We start from the raw sequence: 18,984 nt of genomic DNA, 5'->3' as shown, positions 1-18,984 counted from the left end.
CATCTAAATCAGGGCCTCTCAAACTTTTTGGACCCGTGGGCGCACTTGGGAATTTGAGAAACTACTGCAGGCACCACCACAAAATGCCTAATCAGTCAATCGCCGCTTTGGCATCCACCTTTCACGTCTGTGCATCTTAGGCTGTGTCTTATGCAGCAAAAACTTTTGTTTCCTGTCTATTGGACACTGCAATGTCTCTTTAATAAGGGAGTGTGTAATTTGGCTAATTGCTGACAGTGCAACACAGTGAATGCTTTTTTTAAACATATGTTTTGGCAATGTACGGTAGTTGCATTTTTCTGGGACGAGGTTATTACACAGATAAATTTTGTACTGGAACAGTCTTTAATATTCACTGATGTACACACTCTTTTAAATTATTTACTTGCTTCGTGGAAATTAACAAGTGGTCAGAGTAAACGGATTCTCCGTGACCTTTTGACAGCTAAAAAACTGATATTACAACACTGGAAGGATAAACACTCACTTCCTATAATGCAATGGATTGAGGACCTCACAAGGCTTTCAATATATGAATGGGCGGCATATAAATGCCACCTTCAAACAGACACTTATTTGGTCTGCTTTTGTTGAAACCTATGTATAATTGTTAGAAATCTGTATGCATGTCATATGTATTCATTGAGATAGATAAATAGACAGACAGACAGATCCATGAGGATATATTAAAAAGTGGGGATTTAGAAATTTTGTGGGTGCCTGCAGGTGCCATGTTAGGGACTCCTTCACAGGTGCCATTAGAGGTCCCAATGGGTACCCCATTGGGGACCCTTGAACTAAATGTTAGGGACACACAGCTGGATCACACCAAAGGCCTACATCCTGTTTCCCACAGCAACCAACCTGATGCCTCCGGAAAGTCCACAAGCAGGACATGACGGCAATAGCCCACTCAAACTGTTGCTCCCCAGCTATGGGTATGTAGAGGCAGGCTGCCTCTGAACCTGGAGGTAGCCAGTGTGGCATAGAGGTTAGAGCGTTGGACTGGGACTTGGGAGATCCCGACCCTAGTTCCCACTCAGCCATGAAGCTCCCTGGGTGATTTTGGTCCACTCACTGATTTTCAGTCTAACCTACCTCACAGGTTTGTTGTGAGGATGAAATGGAGATGAGGAGGACCGTGTAAGCCAACTTGGGTTCTTGCAAGAGGAAAGAAGGCAGGATATAAATATAATAATAATATTATACCCACAATGACTAGTAGCTACTGAGAGCCTTAGCCTCCATGAATTTGTCCACTCTCTTTTAAAGCCACCTAAGTCATCATCAAAACTTGTGGCAATGAATTCCAAATGTTAACTAGTCTATAGGCAGGGGAGATGCAGAGATGCAGAAATATTTCACAGTCATACCTGTATGGGTGCACTTTCTACAGCTATAGTTTCAGAGCAGCAAGAAGCAGAAGAAAAAAGTCCTATGGAATAGGACTCAAAAGACAGCAAGAGGGTTAGTCATACTTAGCATAGACCCATTTAAATCCATGGGACGTAAGTTAGTCATGGCTAACTTAAGCCTCATTGAATTCAATGGGTCTGCTCTAAGTATGACTAAATCTGGATCTAACCCAGTGTGTGGTATTGGATGACTCATTGTAGCTTCTACTCTGCATCCTGTATAGATACTGCACAGTGATTGCTGTAGAGACTTCGTAATGATCTGCAGCACGGATCAGCTCTGTTACACATTGTGCAGCCTGTATACAACAACTGATCTACAGATTGTGTTCGTGCGTCTGATGCTAAATCAGTCCACACATTTACACTCATGCAGCCAAATCCACTTTAAGACCCGAAAGCCTCTCCTTCTGACTCTATAACTGACTCTATAACTGAACTATGATGACACTTTTGGGGTTGCTGCTATGTAAGCATAAGTAGAGAGGACCTTTATTTTTTAATCTTCAGTTTGTTTAACTGAACGAAGAACTGAAGAATTGTGTTGTAATTTATACTGCATATTGCTGGAATTATGTTTTGGTGGTTAAAACATTTGATATCACGACTTTGTTTCAACTCTCAAGCTGCAATCCTATGTGCACTTACTTGGAAAGAAGCCCTCATTGAGCACAAGGGAGCTTACTTCTGAGTAAATATGCATAGGTTTGTGCCATATCAGGGATGGGCTGAAGGTAGATCTCCAGATGTTTTGGACTTCAACTCTCAGAAGCCCCTGCCAGCATGACCAACGGTCAGAATGCTTGGTACTGAAATCCAAAACATCTGGAGATCTTTCTGCCTACTCCTGATGTAAGTCACTCAGAAGAATCTTCTATAAACCTGTGCATGAGGAAGTAGCTACCCAACCAATGCCCCTTGCCATCCTGATTTTGTCAATTTTAGTTCAAATGAAATGATGCTCTTATTGCAAAATATAGCTTACTCATTCTGCTATGGTTTGGCCAACTGTAGAAGAGATAATGTGGATGAATGAAAAAGCTTTCTCATGTGGGATCCATTACAAACTTCAGAATATATGCAAGGAGCAAAAGCAAGTTCTTACTGGAAAAGTTCCTGATCCGAGATCGTAGCCGTGTGTAGTAAGTTGTACAGCCCAGCATGTGAAGAGTCAGTTGAGCAATTCAGATCTCCATCCTTCCCCTGCTTGGATATACTGAGCCTGAAGAGGCTGGAGCAGCGCAGGGCTAATTCCAGTGCGTCCAACCAGCATCGGCCTGCAAAACCCAAGCACAGAGGTCAAAGAGGGTGATGCAAAATGTTCACTTGACTGCTTCCCATTGCATGTATCCAGACATTTAATCCATTTTAAATGAGGGCGATAACAGATACAATGCAGCAAGGCTCTTCCAAATGCTCTGAAAGCAATATGGATGCAGAACAAGTATTAACATTTGATATTCAGCTCCTCTCTTCAAAATGCTTCATACAAATAGCTTGGTGTGTCCTTCAGGTGATGGTCCATACATGAAATATCTGAGCCTGTTGTTCAGCTCCGAAAGTTAACTCTGCCCTAAACGATCATAGGCAGGTTACTTGTTATTGAATCACGTATACAGTCAATTTCAAATCCACATTTTGTTTCCTATCAGTGTATTTGTTGTTTCAGTGTGACCCAGGTGAATAAGGTTCTCAAAGTTCTACTTGACAATCAGTATTACATACCAACATTTCCAAGCTGTGTTTGGAAAGCACAAGTAACAGAAGATAATTAATTTCTAGAGTGGTAGCCATGTTAGCTTGCTGCAGTAAAACCAGAGTGTTTTATCTTAAGAAACAGAAGGTCTTGTACATTTATTATTGTTTTTACAAGTTAGGTAAGAAAAAATTGTTTTACAAGTTATGGATTTTTCTTCTCCCATTTCTGGCCAGTTTTCTTTTACCCATCCTTTCCCCTTCAGCAGAGCTGCTCTTGGCTTGGGGATGCCCTCTAGGACAAAGTGTGGAAACCTCTGAGGAAGCAGAGCAGCAATCCCTCCCTGATGCCCTCCAGATGTTTTGGACTTCAACCCCCATCAGCCCAAGCTAGTACGGCCAATAGTCAAGAATGCTGGAAGTTGTTCTTGAAAACATCTGGAGAGCACCACGTTGGAGAAGGCTAAAGCAGAGGAATGTCCTTATATACATTTGCTAAATAAATAATAATAATAAAAAAAAATAAGGGAGTCTCATACCTCTCTCACAGTGCCCTCCAGGTTGGGTAAAGAGCTGTGGAGGCACCCCCAAATGTAGGACAAAGAGATAGGGGTTAGCTTACAACAGGGATCCCCAACCTTTTTGGACCCTTGGGCACATTTAGGAATTTAAGCAACTGCTGTGGGCGCAACCACAAAATGGCTCCCATGAAGGATGTATGTAGTCACATAATGGCTACCTTGGAGGCCTGGCTAATTAAAAGAGAGGGGTGTGTGTGTGTGTGAGAGAGAGAGAGAGAGAGAGAGAGAGAGAGAGAAACAACAAAATAAAGAGGGGTGAGTGGGAGAGAAAAAACAAGGCTAAGGGTTGGAAGGGAGAGAAAGAAGAAGGTTAGTAATGGGGAGGAAGAAAGTGAGGAAAAGGACTGAGTGGAGAGAAATAGCAAGGCTAGAGACAGAAAGTGGAGAGATTGCAAAGGCAAAAGGTCTGAGTGGATGGAAGAAGACTGGGTTTGGCCAGGAAGCAACTCTTTCCTTCTCCTCCTGCCTGCTAAACAGCTGATCAGCAGCAGGTTCAGGAACAGGAAGGAGAACCTGGTGCGCTGATGTTTTTCACTTTTTTAAAAAAATAATTATTTGAAGGGGGAGGGAGTAGAGAGCTTCACAGGCACCACTGGAGGTTCCTGCAGTTGCCCTGGTGCCCCCCGGCTTACAACATTGACTTTTGTCTCCAGCTTAAAGGCAAGAATGAAAAGGGTGAAAACCAGGTTATATGTGCCCATACCATGCTTTACAGAAGCTAGAGTGAAAAGCTTGTGAAAAAAATAGAAGCTTGCCACATTGAACCTCTACACAAGACTGATTCCTGGCCCAATCAAGACTAACCTGAAGTGGGACCTCAATTCTCTATGACTCCTTAGGAAGTTCCACCTCATGGTTTGAGTACCTCAACCATCATGTTAAGTCAATCACACATTTACAACGCAAGCACATTTTTGTTGTTCTGTGGGCCAAAACAGATGTTATTTTAAATCCATATCTAGCACTTACATCTTTTTCTCTCTCATTTTTTCTCTACAGTTGGTGCAATGGTCCCAATCCAGATCCTATAGTAAGGGGTAGGGAGGCTTTTAAGATCTGGATCAGGGTCCCTGTGTGTGCTCTAGAGTAAAATGAAAAAAGAACATTGCTGCTAGATATGGATTTAAATTCATGTCTGTTTTGGTCCTGTTGTGTACAATCATGGCAGAAAAAAATAGGAGAAAAAAATGGAGTTTAGCAGGACTACAACATCTTGAAATATCATGCCTATGTAGACATGGCTCATCAGTGAATTGACACACTCAATTACCCCATGCAAAAATAGAAGCCGGAGTTTCCTCCCATGCTAAGATACCTGGCATTTTTACAGAAATTCAAAAAACTGAGACACTGAGGGATTTACACTCCAGATACTAAGATTTACAAGGCAGAAATGAATTATGTTTCTTATAACAACCAAATTTACTTGAGAGGAAGTAGAGGAAACAAGTAGCTATTGCAGCATCAGCAACATGTACACTAACACGATGAGCTCCCATTTCCAGAACCCTGGCTCAGGAGGGTATTTAGTTAGAATTGTAACTAAAGTTAAACAGTTTTTAAAAAATTATCTGAGCTGATATGGTGAACCAGGCACTGGTGAACAGAATGCATCAGGGGTATGTAAATAAGTGAATTAAATCTAAAAAAAAAATATTAAGAGGAATGCTGGGAAACAGAAAAATTATAATCTATCCCTGATCCTCATATCACAGGGCTCTCAGCTAATATAACCCTGCATATTCCTTCAGAATCTAGAGGAACGGAGCTTAACGCTCACAGTAAATGATTAAGCAACATGGCTCTAATTGATTTCCCACTGTCTTGTATCTGTAAGCTTTATGAACTAAAAGGGCTTCTCATACAAAGCATCTCATCCTAGCTATAGCAGTGGCAGTTTTTACACATGGATAATGAGAATGCCAAACATATACCCACTGCAGGGTCTGTTCATCCATGGCCTCTCAGGCAGGATCCATTTCAGAATATACTGTGATTAAGGATGCTCCCATGCCTTTCAGATTGGAGACATGACAAATACTGATTTTAAATGCATCTCACATAATTATTCTCCAAACAAATTCTTTCTATATTTGGATATGAGAATTCATGACCTGGGTTTAGAAAATGCTGGACCTTCATCCACTTAACACACATACACAGAGCATGTATGTATAACCATTAAGCTTCAGAGAAATAATGAAGTAACTCTAGTGGTAAATCAAATTGCATTGTTGGGTGGGATTCTTCCTTTTGCTCTACAAACTGTAGAGGACTAGGAAGCTATGACAGGACAAAAAGCAGCTTGCACCACTACAGCCACAGTGGTACTCAATGGCTTGCAGAAGGGGCAACAGAAAAAAGAGACAAATATATGGCTGCACTGATGTATCCCCTCCCGTCCTCCCACTGGAACAAAATGTCGTTTGGATAGGGTACACGTGGGTTATCTTCCATCCTATTCCCTGTCTGCTCACTAGGGTGTCACTCGAGGGCACCACTAGCATTATTGTGCTTAAGCTAGTATTAAAGACCTGTCCTGAAAAAGCACTGCCAATGGCCACTGATGCACTGGCATTTGCTCCAGGGGCCATCTCCTGCTAGTCGCTACGTTGGCAGAGGAAGATTAGTGCTTGATCCAACGTATATCTTCAGTGGCACCAAGGGCCAGAGGTTCAAGGCAGTTGTATGCAATTCATTTCTAATTTCACTAGCAAACAAATGCTGTTCGTTCTGAAACATCCCTGAACCCTGGTGGTATCTAATTGGATGTAGGCATGCTCTTGTTGTAGAAACAGTTTCCCAGGCAGTATTTCAGTTATTTTAAACCTTTATAACCTGCTGTGTGCTCAGTCACACTAACGCGACTGTTAAAAAGCATCAGTCAATAAGAAAAACAGTCAATAAGAAAAATAGAACACCAAAGGGTGTCATTATTATTGGCAAATAAAGGGCTCTGCATATAGAAACACAACTGGCTAAAGTACCTGAAGACAGACATTCAGGAAATGTGGGCTTTCATATTGCACGGCAAACTCCTTGATCCCCTTCCCTCTTGCAAACAACATTCTTTCTCATCAATAGCAAACATCATTAGTCTCCCAGAAAGTAGCATTCCCAGACTTGCAGCAACCAATTTCTACACACAAGAGGCTATAGTTGGAGGATAACATCTGGGACACCCACCAGTAAAGGCAACTGGGCAGCCTAAGACTTTCTGGATTTAAACCAGACAGCACACAGACGCACACACGCCCTGCTCTGTTAACAAAATGACTGCTAGTCAGTTGTGTAGGAGCTGGCCATCAAAAGCAAGTGGTACAGGGAGTGCTGAACAGAAAGGAAGTCCTGAACTTGTGCAGGGGAAAGCAATGGTCAAGCAGCAGATATTTCTGGAAGCCTGTAGCTTTGATGAGGCTTTCCTCACTTTCACAAGCTTTCACCCATGAAATTAAATGGATAATGGGCTCCTCTAGTTGAGTCTTTGGGGTCTCCCCTTCCCAAGCCAAGAAAGCGAGGATGAACCTGGGGTCTTCAGCCAAAGGAGGTGATCTGATTACATCCATGTTGTTGGAAGGAGGCAACTTGGGTATAGTCTACAACAGAGGTCTTTTCATTCCTGTGGCACTGCTGTGTCAATATTTCTTTCCACCCGCAATTGCTGCTCAGTGGGCACATGTCAAGGAATACAGCACAGTATATGCCTTGCTTATTACACAAACAAGTGCCACACAAGAATGTAAAACGTTGCAATTTTGGGGAAGAAGGCAGAGTCTGAATGGTCACATGTACTTTACCACTGGTGTGTATAATGCAATGTAGTGCCATCTCAGTGCTTCAGTTGTGGGATAAGGGAGAGGGGCATGTATTTTTTTTTAATGCAATGAAATGCATGTGCAGCCGCATAGCGCTGCATGTGTTATTCAGAACCATGTGACTCCATATGGTGATCATCATAATATCAAACACAATTTCCTGCCTTGAGAAAAATCCCCCCCCACCAACTGAGAAGAAAGGTGTTGGTTGATGACAACAACAAAAAGGGTGACCAGACACCAGAGGCTGAATCCTCTCCCATCCATAACACTTCTAATACCACTTAGAAAGTAGTGGGAGGTGTATCCAGGAGTCACATGTGCAGTTTCTAATCCCAATTCATACTGTTTCTCCTTTGGGCTAAGCATCCTGTTGTTGCTTTTTTAAATTATGCAGGAAAGTTTTTTGCCCTCTTAGGTATTCACAGTGGTGCAGGTACACTGAACTGTAGCCTACAAAATGAGAATCTCTGACCAACTACCCCTATCAACAAAGGATCGAAAATGGAAGACAACCATGAGTTTCCAGTATGCCAGAGATCAAGAAGTACGGAGGGCAGAACAGGAAAGAGCACCCAAAGCCCAGCACCTTAAGACAAGACAAAGGTACCACGTCCTGCCCATCTGCAATTTGCCCAGCCCTGCCAGCTTCTTTCAGGGAGTTCATAGAATCACTGAATAGTAGGGCTGGAAGGGGCCTACAAGGCCATCGAGTCCAACCCCCTGCTCAATGCAGGAATCCAAGTCAGAGCATCCCTGACAGATGGCTGTCCAGCCTCGTCTTGAACACCTCCAGTGTGGGAGAGCCCACCGCCACCCTAGGGAATTGGTTCCATTGTATTGCTCTGACAGTCAGGAGGTTTTTCCTGATGTTCAGCCAGAATCTGGCTTCCTGTAACTTGAGCCCATTATTCCGTGTCCTGCACTCTGGGATGGTCAAGAAGAGATCCTGGCCTTCCTCTCTGGGACAACCTTTCAAGTACTTGAAGAGCGCTATCATAGCTCCCCTCAGTCTTCTATTCTCAAGGCTAAACATGCCCAGTTCTTTCAGCCTCTCTTCATAGGGCTTTGTTTCCAGTCCCCTGATCATCTTTGCTGCCCTCCTCTGAACCCTCTCCAGTTTGTCTGCATCCTTCTTAAAGTGTGGTGCCCAGAACTGGACACAGTACTCCAGATGAGGCCTAACCAGTGCTGAGTAGCGAGGGACTAGTACTTCACATGGTTTGGAAGTTATACTTCTATTAATGCAGCCCAAAACAGCATTTGCCTTTTTTGCAGCCACATCACATTGTTGGCTCATATTCAGCTTGTGATCGACAACAATTCCAAGATCCTTCTTGCTTGTAGTGTTGTTGAGCCACGTATAGCCCATCTTGTAACTGTGCATTTGGTTTCTTTTTCCTAGGTGCAGAACATGGCATTTATCCCTATTAAATGTAATTCTGTTGTTTTCTGCCCAGTGCTCTAGTCTATCAAGATCACTTTGAATTTTGCTTCTGTCTTCCAAAGTATTAGCTATCCCACCCAATTTTGTGTCATCTGCAAATCTGATCAGTATTCCCTGCACATCCTCCTCCAAGTCATTAATAAAAATGTTGAAGAGCACTGGGCCCAGGACTGAGCCCTGAGGTAACCCGTTCGTTACTTCTCCCCAGTTGGAGAAGATCCCATTGATAAGCACTCCTTGAGTCCAATTCTGTAGCAACTGTGGATCCACCGGATCGTTGTTTCATCTAGCCCACTTTGAGCTAGTTTGCTCATCAGGATATCATGGGGCACTTTGTCGAAAGCTTTGCTGAAGTCGAGGTATATTATGTCTACAGCATTCCCACAGTCCACAAGGGAGGTTACCTGATCAAAAAATGAGATCAGATTTGTCTGGCAGGATTTGTTCTTGACAAATCCATGTTGGCTTCGAGTAATCACTGCATTGTTTTCAAGGTGCTTCCAGATGGATTGCTTTATCATCTGCTCCAGAATTTTCCCAGGGATTGATGTCAGACTGACTGGTCTGTAGTTCCCAGGTTCCTCCATTTTACCCTTTTTGAAGATAGGGACAACATTAGCCCTCCTCCAGTCATCTGGCACTTCACCCATCCTCCATGATTTCTCAAAGAGAATAGACAGTGGTTCTGCCAGTTCCTTTGTTACTCTAGGATGCAGTTCATCTGGCCCTAGAGATCTGAACTCATTCAAAGTAATTAGGTGTTCCTTCACCATATGTCTATCAATCTCAAGTTGCAATCATGCCCCTTCAGCCTGTACTTCGCCTTTGCTGGGGGGGGGGGGTCATAGACCCTCTTTTGGGAGAAGACTGAGCCAAAGTAGGAATTGAGCACCTCTGCTTTTTCTTTGTCATCTGTTATCATTTTGCCATCCTTATTTAATAGGTGAACAACCATTTCTTTACTCTGTCTTTTACTATGCACGTAGCTGAAGAAAGCCTTTTTGTTGCTTTTAGCATCCCTCGCTAACCTCAGCTTTAACCTTTCTGATGCCATCCCTGCAATTCTGTGCTACTTGCCTGTACTCTTCCTTTGTTGCTTGGCCTTCTTTCCACTTTCTATATGTGTCCTTTTTTTGTTTTCAGGTCATCTCTAAGCTTTTTGTGAAGCCACATTGGCTTCTTCTGTTGTCTTTCACCTTTTCTTTTTGTTGGAATTCTTTGTAGTTGTGCCTTGAGAATTTCCTTTTTTAAAAGCTCCCACCCATCTTGGACTCCTTTTTTCGTTAGAGTTGGTTTACTTGAAGTCTTTCCAGGCCTCTTGGGTGTTTTGGGAGAACTTGGACCAAGGGGGCTGTTTTGCCTCTCTGATTAGAAGTGTTCCTCTAACCTCTGTATTATGATATGCCTGCTTTAAAAACTGAGTCCAGTACATAAAAGGTAATCAATGCAGGTCAGTACTTGTGTGTGCCCTGCAGGTGGTGCTATACCTCTAGAATCAACTACCGCTGGACTGGATGGTAGGATTAACATGCAGGCCAACAAAATCAGCGTCTCCATCGGAGCCATATACTTAAGATTTGCAAGCCAAGTAAGCAGAAGCAATCACATCAGGACCAGTTGGAAGATGCTAAGTACTCCTATCCAGAGCGCTCGCCATGTGTGCCATATTCGTCATTGGTCTATAACTTGCTTTATTGACAGTTACAACACTGATTTCAAACAGTCTTGTAGCAGCTTTAAAGACTTAACAAATTTATTTCAGCAAAAGCTTTAACTGACTAGAGTCTACTGTCCATGAAAGTGAATGCCATAATAAAATGTCTTCATCTTTAAGGTGCTACTTGCTTCTTTGACAATGTTGGCTCCAGATTTTGTGAGGGCCCTAGGACAAGATGCCCCCAGTGGGCCCACCTCCTTGCTACTGTTACCACTGCCCATTCATTGCTTTTTCCCTCTATGCCCAATCTGCACAAATCCCTAGAATGAGAAAGCAAGGTAAGCAGAGGCAGACACTGCTCCTTCCTCTTCCCATCGCTCATAGAGTTGAAAAGGGCAAATGAATAAGCAAGAGGAGGGAAAGGAGGAGAAACATGGCCAGGGGCTTTGGGGGATAAGCCAAGGGTCTATGGTGTCCTATGATGTATGCTTGTGCTGCACTTTGAGTAGCAAAACACCTTCTAAAAGGCCCTAAAAGCCTGGATATAAATAAATAAAAGTGTGGGTTTTCCTGCAACTAACATGGCTACCTTTTTTGAAATTGTAGATTCAGTCACCTGTTTTTTTTTATGCATAGGTTTTTAATTATTCTACTTTTTGTTAACATCTGTAGCTGAAGTAAGTTCTATTAGGGGAGTGGAGATGTGTGAAAAAATGTTCTTGTTAAAACAAATCTTTTTAATGTATAAAGTTAAGAGAATTGTGTGTGGCACAAACGAATTCTTTGGAATCAGGTAACTGTAATTAGCCTGTAAAAAGGACAACTCTCTCTCTCCTTCTCCCTCTCTCTCTCTAATGGCTACAGCTATCTATTTTTAGCTGACATGCTTTGAAAACATTCAAAGCTTTATGAAAACAAGTAGGCAATTGAATTGCTCCTAAATTGTAGACTCTGTGGAATGGGAAATTTATGATGGGCTAATGGCATTTCTGTGACATGCCCCTAAAATATCACAGAAGATCCACAAAAAATATTCCAAGTTTTTAAAGTCAAACAAGGCGTAGATCTACTGGTGGCGCACTTGCTGGGATTCTTGCAAAGAATGTACTTGCACAAGACTGTAGTCAGCCCACCCTGTGGTGCAGTCTAAGAGGAACTGCACAGTAAAATCTCTAACCCTGCTCCTCTTAATTTCTTTGTAATAGACTAAATATCTGGATTTTATAGAAATGAATGCAGTGTGCTCCACTGATACCCATCCAGGCTTACCACATATGCCTATTCATATTTGATGGCTTACACATTGTCATTCATCCAAATGGCAATTCCTTAAGACTGCTAGTTAAGCACTCCCCCATCCCCTAATAATAACAGACCCAAAACTGGAGCCCAGAGGACGAAAAATTCTCACTGCATAGGGATCTGCCTAATTACTACAGACACTTATATGGATAGTGCCCTACACTATAGCATACCTTGCATAATGATGAGTTCAGCCCATTTGGCTAAGCCATGTAGCAAAAAGTCATTGAAAAACACAGCTGTGGGTAGTGCCATACATATATACAGTAACTCAGTGCCCACCAAAATAATATATGGAGCTGTCAATAACAATTTGAGTAACAAACAGTCAATGTTGATAAGCCAGTGGACTTGGTAAACTTTGTATCCAATATAGTTTTGAATTTACAGTTTGGCCTCCCATACTCCTTTCCCCAATGCACTTTTTCTGGAGCAGAGTATTGAGCAAAGTCAGTCAATGTGGTGCATTGGATAGAGTGTTGGATCTAGACCAGGGCAACTTGGGTTCAAATCCTTGGTCATCCATGAAAGCAAACTAAGGCTGCAATCCTATGCACACTTACCTGGGAGTAAGCCCCACTGAATTAATGGGACTTGCTTCTGAGTAAACTTGCATAGGATTGTGCTGTAAGTGGTCTTAAACAAGTCATTTTCTTTCGCCTAACATACCTCACCTTACAGAGGTGGTTATAAATAAGATACATAACCCTATGTGAAATTTAGGGCCAAATGAGACATTACATTAAATACCAATGGGAGATTTTCTCCCAATGGAAACTGCAGCTTCAGAGGAGAGCTTTTTGTCCCATCCATAGCAGGGGTGGTAAGGGTTAAACTCTCCATCCCTAACTGTTGCAATCCTGATAATTCATTCTCTCTCTCTCTCTCTCTCACACACACACCCCTATTTGCATTAAACAGAGAACATTAAATCCAAAGATGCATTTAATGTCAGTTCTTGTTTAGCTTTCCTGACCTCCCTGGAAGAAGGACAAGATACAAATGTGACCAATCAATAAGAGTACATAAGAACATAAGAAGGATCATGCTGGATCAGACCAAGGGTCCATCTAGTCCAGTATTCTGTTCACACAGTGGCCAACCAGCTGTCGACCGGGAACCCACAAGCAGGGCATGACTGCAACAGCACCCTCCCACCCATGTTCCCCAGCAACTGGTGTACAAAGGCATACTGCCTCTGGTACTGGAGGTAGCACATAGCCATCAAGAGTAGTAGCCTTTTGCTCCAGGAATTTGTCTAACCCCCTTTTAAAGCCATCCAAATTGGTGGCCATCACTACATTCTGTGGTAGCGAATTCCATAGTTTAACTATGTGCTGTTAATATATACATCTCCCAGAAGATTTAAATAACTTGAGACTGTACAGCAGGAGTGTTGAACCTCTTTCAGCTCAAGGGCCAAATTCTAATTCAGAGAAGCTCTCGGGGGCCACAGTACCAAAAATTTCAGTAAATTTGAGCTTAAAGCTCTTGCTGGCAGTAACTATTCCTTAGGAGAGGCATCTCAACCTTTTAGAATGGGGGAAAAAACTGCACAAAAGCCGGGACACCACTAAACAATAAGCAGTCAGGGGAAAGGGGGCATGGCCATTTGGGGAATCCAGGCAAGGTGGATTTGGTTCCCAGACTTGAGTTCTGCACCTGTACTCTACACTGTATACACTAGTATATAGGAAACACCAATACTCATTTTTTTAATAATCAAAAAACAGTTTTCAAGGATGGAGGGGTCTAACTGAGGACACAAACAGGAGCAGGTTGCTGCTTCAGTGCACAGGGTTTATTGCATGCAACTCCTAACAAGAAAAGATTTGAGAAGCCCTTGGGCTACTGTAAATAAGATAGGTCACTTCAGTCTCCAGAAGTCTAAAAGAATATAATCTAATATGCAGCTAATTTTTTTTTGGCAGTTTGGCCCCAATACATCAGGATGGGGGTCCTTAGAGAAGAACTCTGCACTCAGCTCCCCAGCAAGAGTGACCATGTGGCTTATGCTGCAGGGTGTGTAACAGAACAGCAAGTTAAATTGATCTCTAAGGAGATAATAGCTTTTAAGATGTAGATTGATAGACAGTCATTGGAGCTATTAAATTGCCTCAAAAGCCTCAGGGACTGGTTGGTTTTCATCTCTCTTCCATGAGCTGTCTTAATCTGACCAACCTTTGAAATATTTGTTCCTCCCCCTCACCTCCACCCTCAAAAAACTAATTATACCTTGTAGCTGTCATGGGGAGAAGAACAGAGTGGGATATGGAACGTCAGTAGGAAGCATTTGGGAATGTGCAATTTTCCCCACAAGATTAAGTTTAATAATGAAAAAAGAAAGAATTCTGAAGCCTTTTAGTCTTGAATATTTTGCATTCATTTTCGCTGTAGACAAAAGGCAGTTTTTACCATTCAAACAAAAATGGCTGTCTGGGGACTCAGGGCATTTCTACATGAGGCTTTTATCCCCAACTTTACCAGGGCGTCTACTTCCAGATTCTTTGTAGGATTAAGATCAACTCCTTTACATGTGCTTTTTTCCAGGGGTTTTCTTTCTCTGCCTTCCTATATGTTTCATTATACACCCACTAGATGGCTCTGTAGTATAGTGGAATTGTGCAGTTACACACTATAAATATAACACCATTCAGAAAAATACAGCACTTTCCTCGATCTAAAAACATACAAGCAGTAATGGTTACAAAGCACAGAAGAGGCCCTAGAGGATGATGATGTCATGTAAAGGACCTGCAAACTACCATGAGCGAGCAATCATGAGCGCACAATAAAAGCCTTGTGTAGAAAGGCTAGCAGAAAGCCATCTAGCAGAGCCCAGAATCTGAAAAGCCAAATATCGGGGTGAGAACTCAGTGGCCTAGAGGAGTCTGGTGTGTGATCTATTTGGTGACTGAGGTTGCAATCCTGTACCCTATTACCTGGGAGTAAGTCCCATTTAGCTCAATGAGACTTATTTCTGAGTAGACATGTATAGGATTGTGCTGTGAATGGACACTGGCAAGGCAGCATAGTGAATCATATGTGATTAAAAATATGTTGGGTTGGATCAAATTTTCACTTTGTACAAAAATATTCTTACGAATTTCAACTTAATAGAACTATAATTTAAATCAGGGTTTGTTTGCTGTTTTCGCAACACCGTCACACAGATCTACTTCATTTTTAGCTAATACTCCAAGTCTCAATCAACTCACCCAGGAGGAGGCAGTACATTTTGATAGATCTTGTGCTCTAAACCAAACTAAAAAAACCAAATATAATACACAAGTAGAAGACTGTGGACTAGCCCTCTTCAAACACTTGAGCTCTCAACTGCTTGTCCAGAAAGATTCACATTGGCTAGCAGGAAGGTGATAAACAACATTTACATGTGAAGTAAGAACAAAAAACAACAACTCACCATCTGACTCAGAAGCGGCCCTGAAGATCAAGTAGCTGCTTGGAAGAGGCTGTGTGATTGAACCTACGTTCTCTCCTTTTGGACCCTAGAATGATTTGTGAAATAAAAAGAAGCATCCTTTATAATTTCTCTGTACATCTCGGTTTTACCTCCTCTGCTTTTATTTTCAATTTTTCCCTTTCAGTGTCAAACAAATGAAAATTATATAACCACCATTAGTTTCTGGCATACAGAGAAGTTTAAAATGTATTTAGCTATGCTGAAATTAATGTATCATTAAACAGACCAATAATGAAATCTTGGAATGCATGGCTGCTGATACCTTCTATTTATTTATAGAAATAATATATCAATAAGGGTGCAATCCTACGCATGTTTAGAAAGAAAAAAGTCCTACATCTCCCAGCATTCCCCTGAAAATGCTGGGAGTTGTAGGACTTTTTTCTGTCTGAACACACATAGGATTGCACCCTAAGTATGCCGATGTTGATCCAAGATGGAAACATGTCTAAACCATTAGGCAAGTCCTTGTTGGGAGATGGATAGATGATCCTGAAAGTGAGGGGTTTTTAGGCTAAAAACCGTTAGCAAAAATGTGCTTGACAGGTGTGGTGGCAGATCCTTCTTTTGCTCAATATGACACCTTCATAGGAAGACGATATAGTGGAACTTATTTTCACAAAACAGAAGTTCAGTCCAATCAGCATGTGATTATATAGAGAAATAAATATGGATTAAATATGTTAAATATCTGTTCCTCTTTACAACCCATTAATATGCCAAAAAGTTACAGCAGCAGACATCTGCCAGGTTTCTCTGGAGTTCTATCAGCCATGTAACCCATCCCACACTTGACTTCTGTATTTTTTGCAAAAGCACACATTCACACACAAACAGATGGCTCTCTTACCTCATGTTAATATTAGTGTTTTAAAAGCCATTAATACCAATTTGTTCGCATGTCATTAAGCTTAGCTTACTAAGAGAGCCAACGCTGGAATTGGAATAGAAAGCAATATGGTGTTTCCAGACAAGGGGTTGGATCCAGATTTAAGCTGGATAGACTGAAGGATGTGGACTTCCTTCAGCTGATCCAGTCATTTCCATATTTTGGGCTTCCCTGCCCACTCCTTCCCACAGAAACCCCTCCAGCCCCCTGAAAATGTTCCACAGAAAGTCAGAAGACCCTGCTGAACAGGTTGAGCTGTTGCAGGGGAGGGGTACCCCCCAAAATTGGCTGGAGAGACCTTCCACAAGCACAGCCTGTCCTCTTGAAGAAGGTTCCTTCCTCTCGTGGATGGCAGACCCTGGATCCAAGCCCTTGGGTTTGCTTCTGCAATGGCATGGACTCATTCACGGAATTTTACAGGGGGTTCAGATATCATCTTCCTCTTGTAATCCCGTCTTTTCCCACCACTTATTCCATCTTTTTTCTTACCGTAGAAAATCAGTTAAGAACGAAAAATGGAATAGCTGCATGATGCCATCAGACTTAGAGCCTTTCTACATGAGGCTTTATGTAGAAGCCTAATTTATTGTGCACTTGTGATTCCTCACTTATGGTCGTCCTTTGCACGTTGTTATCCTCCAGGGCCTGTGCTTTGCAACCATTTTAGCGGGGGGAGGGGGGGACAAGGAAAGCACGGTAATAATTGTGAATGGCAGGATAAAGCCTAGTGTAATTGCACTATCCTGCTGTACCACAGCACCACCTAGTGCTTGTATAATAGAACATAAGGAAAGGAAGAGAACCCCCTACCTCCTGGAAAAAACACTTGTAAAGGAGCCGATCTTAATCCTGCACAGAATCTGGAAACAGAAGCCTCAATAAAGTTGTGGGTTAAGTCTGTAGTATAGATATGCCCTTAGCACTAGGAGGCCTCTGTCTGGAAGCACTCCTAGTCTTGGATTCAAAGGTGCTCTCGTGTGAGCAGAAGGCAAGGTGAACCCCTAGATTTCCCCCCATTTGCCACTCCCACTGCAGTTCCCAACACCCAAGAGTGACTTTTCAGGCAGCTACAGTGGGGAGAAAGGATTGGAAAGCCCCACTGGATAAGCAGAGAGCATCACATATGTCTTTGGAGCCAAGCCCTAGATTTAAATTCCCACTCAGCCAATAAAGCCTACTCACTGGGAGACCTTGGTTGCCATTCAGCCTAACTCACCTCATAAGGATGTTTATTTTTTTATTTATATTAATATGTTAAGCCACCTTTCTGCCAAAGAGATCTTCAGAGTGAGAAAGGGGGATAACTCAATGGACTTCACCCTGACTTTCTTAGAGGAAAGGTAGGATTGGGGGGTGGAGCAGGCTGTCCTCTCAGCAAGTTTCTGTATTGCGCCTCTGTCAGAAGAGATCTCCGTCTTTCTGAAAATATCAAAAGGCAATCAGAGTGCAGGTGACAAGTTCATAGCTCTCCCATGACTGGGGACCATCTCTCCCATAAACTCTCAGAAATATTTTTAAAATAAACTTTTATTTATTAATTCACTCAATTAAATATAATATATAGAACAAACCAAACTATTTAGATGAAAGTTCCCTACTGACAATAATGAGTAGAGCCCTGTGTAGAACTCTTAGGGAGATAAAGACAAAGAATCTGTGGCACGATGAAAGGTGACCAATGAGTGACAAATGTTTCGCTATACAATGTGACTCCTGTGACTCCAAGGTCTTTTCACTTCAGGAATTCAGCTCCGCAAAATACCTTAGGAGCATTCCACATCAAAGCCGTTATTCTGCAGGCAAGGGAAGATTGTATAACCATTAACGTCCTAGTATTTGAGATGGATCCCTGAAACTTCCATCTCAACTTAGCCTCGTTTCATCAAAGCTGCTGCATTAGCTGTTTCTACACAACAGACGGTATGAAAGGGCATCTGGCAGCTGTTGTCGTGTCCTGTTAGGATCCAGCACGTCCTTATCATTCTACCACCTCAGTAGCAGATGGACCGGAAAATCGTGGATAGTATGGGAGTGTGTACGGCAGGTTTGTCGTGGTGTGAGCCACATGGCTTTCATGCAGAGGGAGTGGTCTCTAAAGGTTGCAGTTACAGAGAACAATCATTGTGGTACTGAAGGAACTTATTTTGCTGTTTTAAAAATCTATGTATGTTTTGAAACCCAGCTTTCTTTGTTTATTTCAATGTGCCTATCTAATTTAGATTTTAAACACTTTTGTTCATAAGTAACTTCAGTTACAAGCCCTTATTCAATGGCAGCCCATAAATACATTAAAACACACTCTCTCTCACACACACACACACACACACACTGCATATCATCCCAAGCAGACACCAAGTCTTCTTTATGCTTATATCAATAAATATAAATATGGCCAAATTATTCCAGGCACAAAGGAACCCAAGTGGGGCACCTTCACCTGACCACTTAACAGGTGTTTAAAGGACCACAGGGTCAGGATGTAGCTTGTGTGGGGCAAAGACTTCACTGAGAGAGAACACCTCTCCCCTATTTCAAGGTCTTTTTCCTGTTCTTTTCCCTCTCAAGACGGTTGAGTTACAGAATGAATGAATTCACTATTCACTGAAAAATGGAAGACACAGCTGGTATGGGCTATATACACATAGTCCATATTCCACTTATACCAAACAGAGCCATCTCCATGGTAGCATTTGCATTCC

At 42.2% G+C, this 18,984-nt stretch overlaps 1 protein-coding gene across 7 annotated transcripts in view; it reads right to left on the bottom strand.

Moving 5' to 3' along the window:
- The window catches only part of OSBPL5 (oxysterol binding protein like 5), a 196,242-nt gene that overhangs the window by 35,036 nt on the left and 142,222 nt on the right, over nt 1-18,984 (bottom strand). For all 7 annotated transcript variants that reach the window (XR_014791960.1, XM_084855450.1, XM_084855434.1 and 4 more), the window contains 2 exons: nt 15,337-15,421; nt 2,521-2,692 (listed from right to left, as the gene is read on the bottom strand). Coding sequence is in view for 6 of the 7 variants with exons in the window: in XM_084855450.1 (XP_084711576.1) it covers nt 2,521-2,692; nt 15,337-15,421 (257 nt within the window). In the remaining variant the exon portion in view is untranslated. The remainder of the gene's footprint in view (nt 1-2,520; nt 2,693-15,336; nt 15,422-18,984) is intronic.

Source organism: Heloderma suspectum, chromosome 1, assembly GCF_057233095.1.
Source record: "Heloderma suspectum isolate Gila_16-S chromosome 1, 16-S_ref, whole genome shotgun sequence".
NCBI lineage: Eukaryota > Metazoa > Chordata > Lepidosauria > Squamata > Helodermatidae > Heloderma > Heloderma suspectum.
Note: the sequence above shows the minus strand (reverse complement) of the source record. Positions and strands in the feature narration are given on the sequence as shown.